The following is a 12019-nucleotide window of genomic DNA, read 5'->3' as shown; positions in this document are numbered from 1 at the left end:
TCTTGGAGATATTAGAAAAACTGATATTTTGGTAGGTTGTACATATGACACAACTGAGTAAATGATCCAAACTTTGCATCAGTATACAGACTAATTATGGACTAAATTCCCTTTGAGTACCAAGCCCCAAAGATGGAATTAGAGAGCATGGAAAATTATGATAGTCATCAATAGGGGAGTGAATAGCTATCATAAGCAAAAAATGTCTCCTAAATTGTGACACAATTCTGATTGAATAAGTGCTATGACAGTGTCTGTTGATGTTATTTTCCTTAAGTTTCTTTATTTAGCTAGGGTAACACCTTTAAGGAGATACTATGAACTGGTGCGGTGATGCTTAACAAAATGTGTGTGAATTGGGCATGCATATGGCTGCTTTTTTCTCTTCCCACAAGCTTTGTGGGATGGAAACAGCTTATAGTTGGATGTGACAATCAGCCTAGAGACACTGGAGAGGAAGAAGTTAGCCATCACAAACAGCAGTGAACAACAATATTTTCACCTCTGGTTAATTTTAACCCTAGAATGAATAATTACCCCCACCTAAAAACCTGAACGAACCGACAATCGTCAACAATGAGGGCTGGTCGCCATACGAGACCAGCGTTGCTGGTGCTAGTTGAAGACTGCAGTGGATATTCATTACATTTCTCAGTTAAATATCACCAACCACTATGTAAATATCACCAAATAGTGGATAGTATTTTATTGTCTACATTTGATAAGGACATTGGGCGGTCGGAGGCGAACTGAAGTAGGTATTTGGATCCAAATTGGAATCAGACAAGTTGCATAGACTGTTCATCAGCTAGCAGAAGAGAGTTAAGTCTCCAGTTACGTGAGGGTTTGGAGCTGTCAGGTAGAGCCACATGAAATTAAATGGCTCCATGATCTGAGATAATAATACTGAGATACAAGGAAGGGCTAATATTCCCCAATAATTTATTATCTAAAATGACATAATCAATATGGGTAGGCCCTATATGTATTATGGTCACTGGAGAAGAAAGAGAATACTTTTTGTGAGGAAACTTAAATCTCCAGATATTTGAAAGACCATTCTTGGAAATTAAATCCTTGTTAATTTTAGCAGATTTAGTAAGTTGAGTTCTATTCGATGATCTGTCCAGTGTGATGTTTAGGACGTAATTAAAATCACCTCAGATTATGAGGTTGTAAGTATTGTAACCATACAAAATATTATATAGTTTTGCTGAAAAAATTACCGTTGTCATAGTTTTGGGGTGTAGACATTGATCAAAATGACAACGCTGGTGAATAATCACCCAGAAATGATAAATGTTCCATTCTACATGGATTCCTGTGCTGAAGATGCACCATGAGGCTCATTCAACTCAGGTTGGGATACACAACCCTGACTGTGAAGCAGCTTGTAAACACACCTGACTGTTACAATTCCCAGAATAAACCCTTTGAAAATGAAGAAAACTTCCCAGAATGCTATGCTTGTGTCCAAGGAGCGTAAAACTAAAGCCTCAGCACCACTTCATTGTCTGTCCTCAGTTTTAAACACTGCAGCTGTATTGAAATCTTGGTAACCAGGTACAAAAACAAACCAACATTATCAGTGTTTCAGGTGAATTCTCTTCCAGTCAAGCAACCTCAACCCACTTTCAGAATTGCAAAAGTTCTACATAGATTCCACATTGTAAGAACAGAACAATTCCAGCATGCTTTACATTACATTACATTACATGCTCATACACACGGCACAATTGAATAAGCACAAACTACAGAAATATGTCTGCCTTATTTAGAAAATTACAAATGAACAAAGCCCAAATTAAATCTAACCTTTGGGGCTGCACATTTCTCTAAAAACAAATACAAGAGGATGACACTGAAACCAAGCTTAAACTGCAAGGAAGTGAACAATCCTCCGGGGAAACTTGTCACTGTTACATAGTTTTCACACCATATTGCGCTGCATAGGAAATTCAAGTAGAGTGGCACTACTAGAAAGGCGGCATTTATTACAGAATCGTATCAAGTGGAAAAATCTGCTCCTAAATTTCATACTATGACAGAAATCATGGAAAAGCTTTCAGCTACACAGTATATACTGCTATTGTCTTACAGTGCAAGACAATTGGGTCAAGGTTACAGCCCTTTTCAGAATAAAAAACGGGACCGTCTGTTTATCTAATTTCCATATCCTCTTTCTATGAAGCAGGTTTCTCCTGTCAGGAGTTAGATTTTGTGTCAGCAAAGAAAGTACTTTGGCCTTAATACCACAAATGGAATTACACTGATTCATGTATTAAATACTGATTGTGGGCAAGGACCCTTTTTGTTTCTGGAGGGTGAACTTTTATTGCGATGCATTTATTTTACAGTACCAAACAGTAAGCTCACTAAGGTGGCCCTTAATTTCTTGTGGGGTGACTGTAACCTCCATGAGAAAGGGTGTACACAATATTTCAGGCTATGGGCCCCTTGTGTGACATCACACCAAGAGCGTAACTCCATACATTTATATTCATGTCATATTATTGATAAAGTAATAACATAACATAATGCCAAGAACAGGCCATTCAGCCCAACAATGCTCACCATTTTCTTGCTCTGATTACCTGCAGACTAGATAGTATCTAATGCTCTATTGCATTCACAATTCTGGACTGGAAGCACTGGAACCTTAAACAGCATACCTGGGAGTTTTGATAGAAATAATTTAATTTACAAGTAAACTGGACAAGAACAATGCTGCACAAAAAGAACCTCTGAGGACATGCTTCTACCAGCGTGAGAAGCCCAACAAGGCGGTACACTTCTAGAACAGGCAGCCCTAATGATGCACGACTCTTGGGGTAGCAAGTGGAGCACATCTACAACTTTTAACCATGGATAACCAACTTAATACAGGAAACTTGTTTGATTCCATAATTATGAACCACTTGAAATTTTGATAAAGGGCTTCTGTAAATTCCCTTTATATCAAAATCACAATTAGTCTACATTTCCACATTATCAGTGCTGGAAATAAACTACCTCAAAAAGATAATTCAGTAGGCGAACAGCACGGCTGCATGCAACAAGAAAGTTCAAATGTTCAGAGAAAAAGGACAATCCACACGCAACCCCTCCTCTCCCTAAAAAAACAGGTCATCATTGAACTTACCACTCGAGCTGCCCGCTCCTGGGATTCACATTTTCTACAAAACCAGGGGCCAGTAGGGACTTGGACAATACCATAGCATGCTGCACAAAGAAAACAAAATCAACCTCAAACACCTTGCATTTCCTCCATATCACAAGAAAATACAGTATTTGTAGGAAATCTTGCATTGCGGTTAACTGTCGAAAATGAATTATCTCCCAGCAAAGAAATAAAATATGCAAACATTCAAAAAGCCTGTTGAAGGAAAGTATAAACAAAGCTGTACCCTTCTGATTGAGTTAGAAGCATTTGACAGCATGTCTCATTTCTAATAAAACACTAATAAAACACTAATACACCTAAATGATCCCTAAAATAAGACCTGAAGCATCATGAAAGATATTTTTCACTTACGGGAAGCATAACAACAGCTCCAAAATAACAATTCACAGGTGAGTTGTGTTGCACAAAGCTTGAACAATTTTTCACAGCCTGAACATGATCAAATTGACACACATAATAAGCTGCGTCTATTACGTATTGTCAGTGCAATTCAAATATGAACAGCTTTGTTATGTGAAGGGTAGGGGTGTAGTCCCACAAAAGAAATACTTTCATCATATACACCACATCCTCAACCATAACATTGTGTAAGACGTGTGACGTGTGGTAGACAGACATATTTTCCTAAGGCCGCCTTTCAGAGTAACCAACAAGGCTGTTGATGAAGGATATGACACTACTCTGTTTCCTAGGCTGTATTACACTGTATTCATGGTGACAACATCTTTCTGAATATTTAACATAACTTTTTCTTAAGTTTTTCTTTGGCTAATTAGGGTTAGGTTTCAAGCTTAAATTTGCAATATAACTAAAGGGAATTGCTACTGTGCATTTACATATGTTCAAATATTTGCCACATTAATTCCAATGAAAGTCACAATATACCTACTGTTGAATGGCTGAGGTAGATATATAACCTATAGGACTAAATTCAATTATTATTTAAGTAAGCTTAATTAACTTGATTTTGAATTTTTTGTTCAAAGGAAAACAAAAACAATTTACACAATGTATACTATACCATTTATTTCAAATGCAATGCAACAAATTTGCAGTTTGAGAAATCACCATTTGTTAGCCAGCTAGACATGTGTATGAGTGAGGTGGCATACAGAGGATGCCATGGTTTCCATGGAGATCCATCACAATGCTAGCTACACTGTTTCCTAACTGTAACCTAGTAAAGTAGTTTTCAAACAAACGTTGAAGCGAAATTTACGCTTAAACATTTGTTTGAACATTTGGATATTAGCACCAATGTTTAACATCATTCAGCCATGAATTGTAATATTAAGATACTTATTTTCAAAATCTACAATCTAGCAAGCTACATAGGTAACGTTATGGCTACTAGGCCAGAAGACCGTTTTGTGTCTGTTTGGTCATCAAACTAACTATCGCTAGCTACATACCACTAAAGAACCGGACGTTACACGCTAGTGAACAACATTTACAAAAACAGTAACGCGGGCATAAAATAATATCGTAGCTCCACGAGAAACTTGCTTGACGCCACCCCGAAGCTACTTTGCGTGAATACATATTTGTCAACACTGTAAACCCCAATATGAGGTAATAAGCCGAGAACTACACTGGTTCGAACACCATCCATAACATTAACGACATAGAAACAATGTTGCAAGCTATGGGACTGCAAAAACGGATGTTACTAACTGTAAATAGGTTCTTGCGATATCAGAAAATTGTTATAAGTTTCCAACTACCCTAATCATTTCTCTGAACATGATTTTAATACATTGTTAAGCTTGTTATATAGCTAATGAAATAGCAATTTCTTGCTCTCAATCGTTAGCCAACAAGGTGGCTAGCAAGTCAACTCGCTAAATACATACCTAGCGAGCTAACTAGGGCCTTGGTTGGTAGAGCTCTATTCTTAACACACATCCCTCTAAAACACTGCCCGAACAAGACTCAAATCGGTAACGTTAAATGTTCAAACACGTAGCTAACGACTGAATACTACAGAGAGAATTCTCTCTTTTTTACCTTGATGAACAGCGACATTACAACCATGCCCGTCACAGTAAACCAGTGGATTTTCAGCCCAGCCTCTCTCATCTGAGCAAACGCAGCAGCCTCCAATCATCTCCTTCATATTATTCGCGAAGTAGTCGTCTTCCACTGCCAGAGACGGCTCACTGGATACCATCTACGAGGAAAAGCAAGCATACGTGAAAAGCTAAGCAGGAGTTACATGCGTTATTGCTTCTATGTCGTTATTTTCTTTAGGTTCCACTTTGTTGAAAGGCCATGTTGTTTGGTTGGGTTTTACGCTCGCTACTACCACCGTGATATTTCTCGTTCCACACGCAGCGCGAGCACACTGGGGACCAGTCCCACAGACACTGCACGAGCGCATGCGCCCGCAGTGACAGGGGCGAACAAGGAGGGGATAGATTGGCTCAGTGCGAGGTCTCTTTTCAGGGCAAAATATTCGTGAAGGTTATGAGAACGAAACGCCATTTTGGCTCTATGACTTCTCGCGTAGCGAACTAGGCTATTATGTAGTTTATATTTTGGATTGGGGAGGTAAGAACTTTGAGTTTTATATAATGCACTCCTTTCTGAACCATTCAGACAGCTAGTTGGAATGCTTGTCGGACGATGTGTTGAAAAACTAAGCAGCAGTGAAATGCATCATCTGTCTCTCTTATGCAGGGATAATTCGGTAACTTTCTGTTTCGCTGAAGAAAAATAGCACATCCTGAATATTTATGTGTAAGTCGTTTGATTGGCACGCTACGAAAACTCATTTGAATGTTAGCCATTCTACGCTTCTTAGTGCCTTGCCGAGGTACATGGAAATACTTAATTGACTGTATACATACTAGCAGTTTATCGGCTAGTAATTTGCGGCACCGTGGGTGGATTAGTTGGATATCTTGTGTAGTTGATTTGGTATACATATCACAGGTACTTCGACGTTCGTATCGTGGCGGCATTTTTGCTGCTTATTTTACAAGCTCATTATCTATCTTGCTGGTCCTCTCTCTGATTTACTATCACTTCATTTAGCTAGGCTAGATCAATAGTCTTTTGCACAGTAACGTAGGCTACTTTGCTTAAATGCTTTGGCTAGCCCATCCTGCTGTCTACATGGCGGTTTTAAAATACTTTAAGAACTCGACAGTGTTGCGTTTTGTAGATTGACAAACCAGACAAAGTTAACACTACAAATTACACCGAAACTTTGTAACGCATAAATGCATTTTCTGAGCAATATCACTCTTTATTAGGCTACCAGATGAATTCCACATTTCCCGTAGTATGTACTATGTAGCGGTTCCTTGTAAACGTTTATTAGGTTATAGTTGTAGGCCTAAGGTCAGTCATATCAAGTTTAGATATTTTAAGTCAACGTAGCCTATAATAATCGCAACATGTGGCAACTAGTATCTAAGCCTGAAAATACTGAAGTACTGAAAATAAAGCAATAAACAGACGGACACGCTTCATGTTCCATTAGCTAGATAAAACACGTTTAAGTGTATTATTTGCGCTACCAATTCATAGTAGATGTAAAAATTAAAAAAAAAAATACTACTTATTTAATGAGGGATTGTCTTTGCTGCTTTGGCTATTTGATCAAACTAATTTGCGGAAAACAAGACTTGGAAGCTTTGTTTAAAACTCGAATTCGAATGCTGTTATTTTGGGGCCTAATGTATTACGCTTTGTTAACCCTTTAATATGATCTGATTACTTTATAACTGTATAAGTAAGCTTCCTCTCTCATTTGAAAAAAAAACCTGAAGTTACTGGTTTTGACAGTCAATTTATGTTTATTATTTGGGGTCTATCTTCCCATTTTTTGTTTTACAATATTGCTGTACCTTTAGTAACGTGTAGGCTCCCGGCCCTTCATTTGTAGCCTTATTTTAATGTGTCTGTCGCTGCTGATTTCACTGAAGTCTATTTCTGCTCTCTAAAATGTTTTCTCAAAACGACAAGATTACTTTTTTTTTTTTTTTTTTTACCATCACTCAACCCCAATTTAAGACTTTGACAAATATGTTCCTATTCACACACCAATGTGTGAGATGTGGAGTTTTGCTCATTGTATGGCTGCATTTATGTTTAAACGATTATATATGTCAATTATTATGCTTAGAAAGCATTACAATGTGTTGTGTTGTTTTTCCACCAATCTGTTTTGCCCTGTGCCTATAGACATTATTTTTGAAGCCATATTTTCTGTCTGTTAATATAGCCTATATGCATACATACTGCATGTGTAAGAAAACAATTTCTTATAAATTTGAGAGGTTACTACATGTACAATGTCCTATGTTCAGAATTATCTATATGCAAAAATCGTACACACTAACTTAAATCCTCCATTTAAATAGATGCTCAAGAAGTTTCTTCAAAATGGTAACAAGAGGTATAAATGCATGGCTGTCAACAAAGTAACACAGTAAAACAACAGATTGTACATGTCTGTTAGCAGCTACTCAAAAGAAATGGCCTGCACCCTTACTTTACTGAAGAAGAACATAAACATGGATACAGAAAAGGAAATAAAAACTCCCAAAATACTGTCTTTCCCCATTGTTCCCTCTTCACTGTAAAATGTAATAATTACATACTCTTGGACTAATTGATTGGAGGTCCACAGATTGGTTATTCTGAACACTTTTGTGGTTGCTTGCATCACTACGGGCTGAATAGTCTTGGTTTCCAGAGAAACATAATATGTTTGCCAATAATTTAAAGGGGCACACGAGCCTTCTCGGTATAATATGGAAAATGAAAGGACTATGGAAATAACTCAATTATTTGCTTTAATTTTGGAATGCATAAATGCAGGGTCCACAATGGGGGAAAGAGAAATGTGAATTGTGAAGTAGGAAAACCTATTACTTATCAGGGGAACAAAGGGAACTGGAAGGACAGCTGTTGAAGGGAGGCAACCCACTGAAATGGCAAATGATTTTTACAACTTGGACTTGATTAAGTCTGGGTCTCGCCACACTCATTGCTGAGAAAGAAAGCTGTTTGAGAGGCTAAATTGCCTGTGCTACTGGCACAATTTAGTGACTCTAACTGAATTTCTAAATGACAGTTTTTTGACAGAAGACTGACAGTGTCTTTTGCTGTGTTCTTGTTAACCAGCTACTGGTTCAGCTGTATCTTATGCTCTCATAGATTGAACAATGCATGTAATGCAGTATTTGCTGATGTAACATTCATGTGTATATTTTCACCTTAATAAAATAACATTTGTTTGCTTTGTGAATCTGAAATAATCCACATGATGTGAAACTGTTTACACATTTAAAATGCGCAAAACTTTCAGAATGTTCCTACCTGTGTAGTTTTCAAACTGCTACTCTGAAATGAACTGTTCTGCAGACATTTGTAGAAAAGGTGTTCCAGGAATAACATTTAAGTAAATTAATGTTGCATTTCATTGACCCAAGGTCACATCTTGGAATCTGAATAACCAGAATAAGTGCTTGTTTGTGAATTTCAATAATGAATTACATGGTGAAGGACTGAATTGCACTATTTATTTGGAGTGGCATTTTCCACACAGTGGAAATTGAGGACATTTTCCATTTTTTTATTTTTTTATTACTGGAGATAGAAATATCTTGTATCAAGTAGTTATTTTTATAGTGGAAAGCAGTTTAGCATACAATTGATAATAAGAGGTGACAGCTGATCTGCATGGCAGCCACTTTCATGTTTTTCAGCAACCAGTTTTAAATTATACAGCCCTAATGCTAAATGCTATCCTGATTGGTGCTAGTGTACTGGAAAAGGAGATGTTGACTAAATGCATCACCATTAAACATAACAGATCATTGTTTTCAGTAAATACTTAACAGTATGGTTATACATGAAAATCATTGCAGAACAAAATTGATACAAATTCTTCTAAAAAAATGTAAGCAAATTATTGGGTGGAACTATAGAAAGTTTAATTTTCAGTGAAATAAAGGGTGAATGAATATGTTTACATGTTAGTTTTCATTTACACTTTGTGAAATGGCCCAAATCCAGCCTAGTTCTGCAAGGGTTGTCTAGGGAAATTATGGCATATCAACCGCTTTCCAAAGTATTTGGTAACACAGTTGTCACCAGAAATTCATAATCATAAGGTATTTTCTGTCTCAAATGTTGTCACTAATACATTTTAGCAAGCTGTTAGTGCAAATTCAGCACTACCTCAGGGTCTCTGAATGGACTCAATAATTGACTGGGTAACTGACCTCTTTATTCTGGCAAATAATGCATTTTGGTTGAGGTTTGTGGCTGATGTGGTTATCACAGGTAGGTATGTAATATCCATTAAAACGTAATACTGATGAAAGGTAGCATAGGCACTCAATTTAATATAGGTTTTAAAAATGACCAGTCGTGTGGTTTCATTCTCAATATATACTTTTTCAATGCTTCAGCTGTATGAAAAATGCATCTTGTGTGATGGTTGGTGCATTACAGTATGAGTTCTTTGATTTGGGCAGATATGTAATGTGTTCTGCAAGACAGGATGCATCTGAAAATTAATAATTTATCAACATGAAGTTCCTCTGCAGCTCCTCCCTGAGTTTCTGATCATATAATATTCATACAGTGATGGCCTTTTGCAAGCTGTAGGTCACTCCATGCAAGAACTGCAGTAAACATTGAAGGGTGTCTGTCTAATTGCAATTAGGTTCAATTTAATGTGGCCCTGAATTCATATTTTTGAGATAGAATTCTTCATAAATGTACAGTCTATGCATGTGTGAGACAGGTGGTTGACATTTAATTACAGCCTGTTACCAAAATCTTGTAGGCTTTTTGGAGAGGAATAGAAGATCCAAAACTGATGTATGATGTTAGCTGAGAAATGCCCATTGTACTCCAAAAGAAGGGACATGCTAGTTTGTTATTGTATCAGAAGAGAATGAACCTTGCTTCTGGATCCAGTGCAGTCCTCCCTGATCCCACAAACAGCAGAGATTTCAGAGCATCAACACAGCACTGTTGAGCCAGGAGAGAGGCACTCAGGGAAACAACCAGTAGACAACAGCCTTAGCTTTGTTCATGCTATACACATGAGGGTATATCACTGTTGAGTATGAGTCCTCATGGCAGATAGGCTGTCTAAAATAGGAAATATTGCATGGCCCAAGCAGAGGGACTTGTATGTTTTGTACTCTGCTCTGACATTAACACACAATTGGAAAAAATGTCCAATGTACTGAAGTCTTCTGTGGTAGGCAAGATCATTCATAGAAAAACTTGTTAGTGAATGTTTTCCCTTGTGAAGCCTGTTGTTTCAAATGGACGGCGACACTGTCTGAAAGAGGCTGTGTAAGGTGTTTCCGTTTACAGCACAACATTTGCCCCCCTCAGCCAAATGAGGAGTTTAATTTAACTATTAAAACACCAAGAGATAAGCAGTCACTGGAAATAAATAAATAAGTATAATGTAAGGCAAGGCAAGTTTATTTATATAGCACCTTTCAAACACAGTGGCAATTAGTGTTTTACACAGGCATAAAAGACAATAAAATTGCAATAAGGACAAAAACGTTTTTTGTGTGCCTCAGCCTATTTGTATATAAAAAAATTCAGTCTTTAATAATAACGTCCCTTCCATTTTCTGAATTGATTTTCCCTAACTTACCCTGCAAAATATAAATAATGGGTAAATAATATTATGCGAAGTATTGTTTATTTCAACATTTATCTTATTGCGGCATTTGTTAAGTAAGAAATACCTTTTGTGAGACATTGGAAAGCACAATTTACGCATACTCTTAGTCTAGTATCAAATAAATAATAGGACCCATTTGCCCAAACCTTTAAACATTGGACTGCTCAAACCAGCAGGGTGTAAATCTGTCATGAAAATTATGGTGGGGGAAATATGGAATCATGTGGTGGTGTATTTTCTATAGCACAGCATAAGGCTGAACTTTTCCATTTGGGGAATAGGATATTCAAGTGATTTCCTACAACACCAGCAGACTGGATATGTATGAAAATACTTTTAAATATCTGATAAGAAACTGAACACAACTTCTAGAACAGACTGTGGTGATAATTAGGGATTTTTCACCACATGATTGTTGAAGGAAAGGCCACACAACTGGGACTGAGGCTCAGGACTATGATATGCAATTACACAGACACCCAGTGTCATCAACACAAGTTCTTGATTTACATATTAGAAAATGTGAGTCAACTTGGTAGTCTAGTTTGAACACAATTCAAGGATATGCAGTTGGAGAACCAGTGGATTATATCAAGGTGAGTGAGGTGTGGCCTTATCTAGTCAGTGAAAATTAGAATTTTAAAAATGTTTTCAAAGGTTGCCTGACTGTGGGGGGAAAAAACATATAAAAAGAATTCTGTGGCAAACACAAAATATGTAAACAATGAATATTATGTATGTGTTTCTTTTCACATTAGATTTTCCTGTTGACTTGACCTGCACATGCATGCCATAAATAATCTTTCATATATTTGTTTGAATCGCACTCTCACTCCAGGCACAGGGCATTCAAATATTGTGCCTGTGGGACACTTACTGCGTACCAGTTTTATTCTTGTAAGACACAAGGCTTCCACACTCATCACACACTCTACTCTGGAGCAGTTATTCATCTGCCCCTTCATATGTCACAGGTTCACTGCAAGCGCTCATATTACCTCATTGAACTTTAAATCAAATGCAATTAATGGACCATATAAGAAATATATATATATATATATATATATATATATATATATATAAGGAGCAAAGCATATCGCATGAAGGCTAAAATGGAATGGTCATTAAGACATGCTTCTAAATAAGTTTCTTTTAAATCA

At 37.1% G+C, this 12019-nt stretch overlaps 1 protein-coding gene across 7 annotated transcripts in view; it reads right to left on the bottom strand.

The window, feature by feature from the left end:
* mllt10 (MLLT10 histone lysine methyltransferase DOT1L cofactor) overlaps positions 1-12019 on the bottom strand; it is a 74112-nt gene that overhangs the window by 56709 nt on the left and 5384 nt on the right. For 2 of the 7 annotated variants that reach the window (XM_064330937.1, XM_064330938.1), the window contains exons 1-2: positions 5192-5976; positions 3143-3222 (exon numbers count right to left, since the gene is read on the bottom strand). In XM_064330937.1, the coding sequence (XP_064187007.1) occupies positions 3143-3222; positions 5192-5354 (243 nt within the window). In that variant the 5' untranslated portion in view covers positions 5355-5976. Of the gene's footprint in view, positions 1-3142; positions 3223-5191; positions 5977-12019 lie in introns of those variants that run through there. The other 5 variants (XM_064330939.1, XM_064330942.1, XM_064330940.1 and 2 more) reach the window with 3 other exon arrangements.

The sequence above is a fragment of the Anguilla rostrata genome, chromosome 4, assembly GCF_018555375.3.
Source record: "Anguilla rostrata isolate EN2019 chromosome 4, ASM1855537v3, whole genome shotgun sequence".
NCBI lineage: Eukaryota > Metazoa > Chordata > Actinopteri > Anguilliformes > Anguillidae > Anguilla > Anguilla rostrata.
This window is presented reverse-complemented; position numbering and strand designations above follow the sequence as displayed.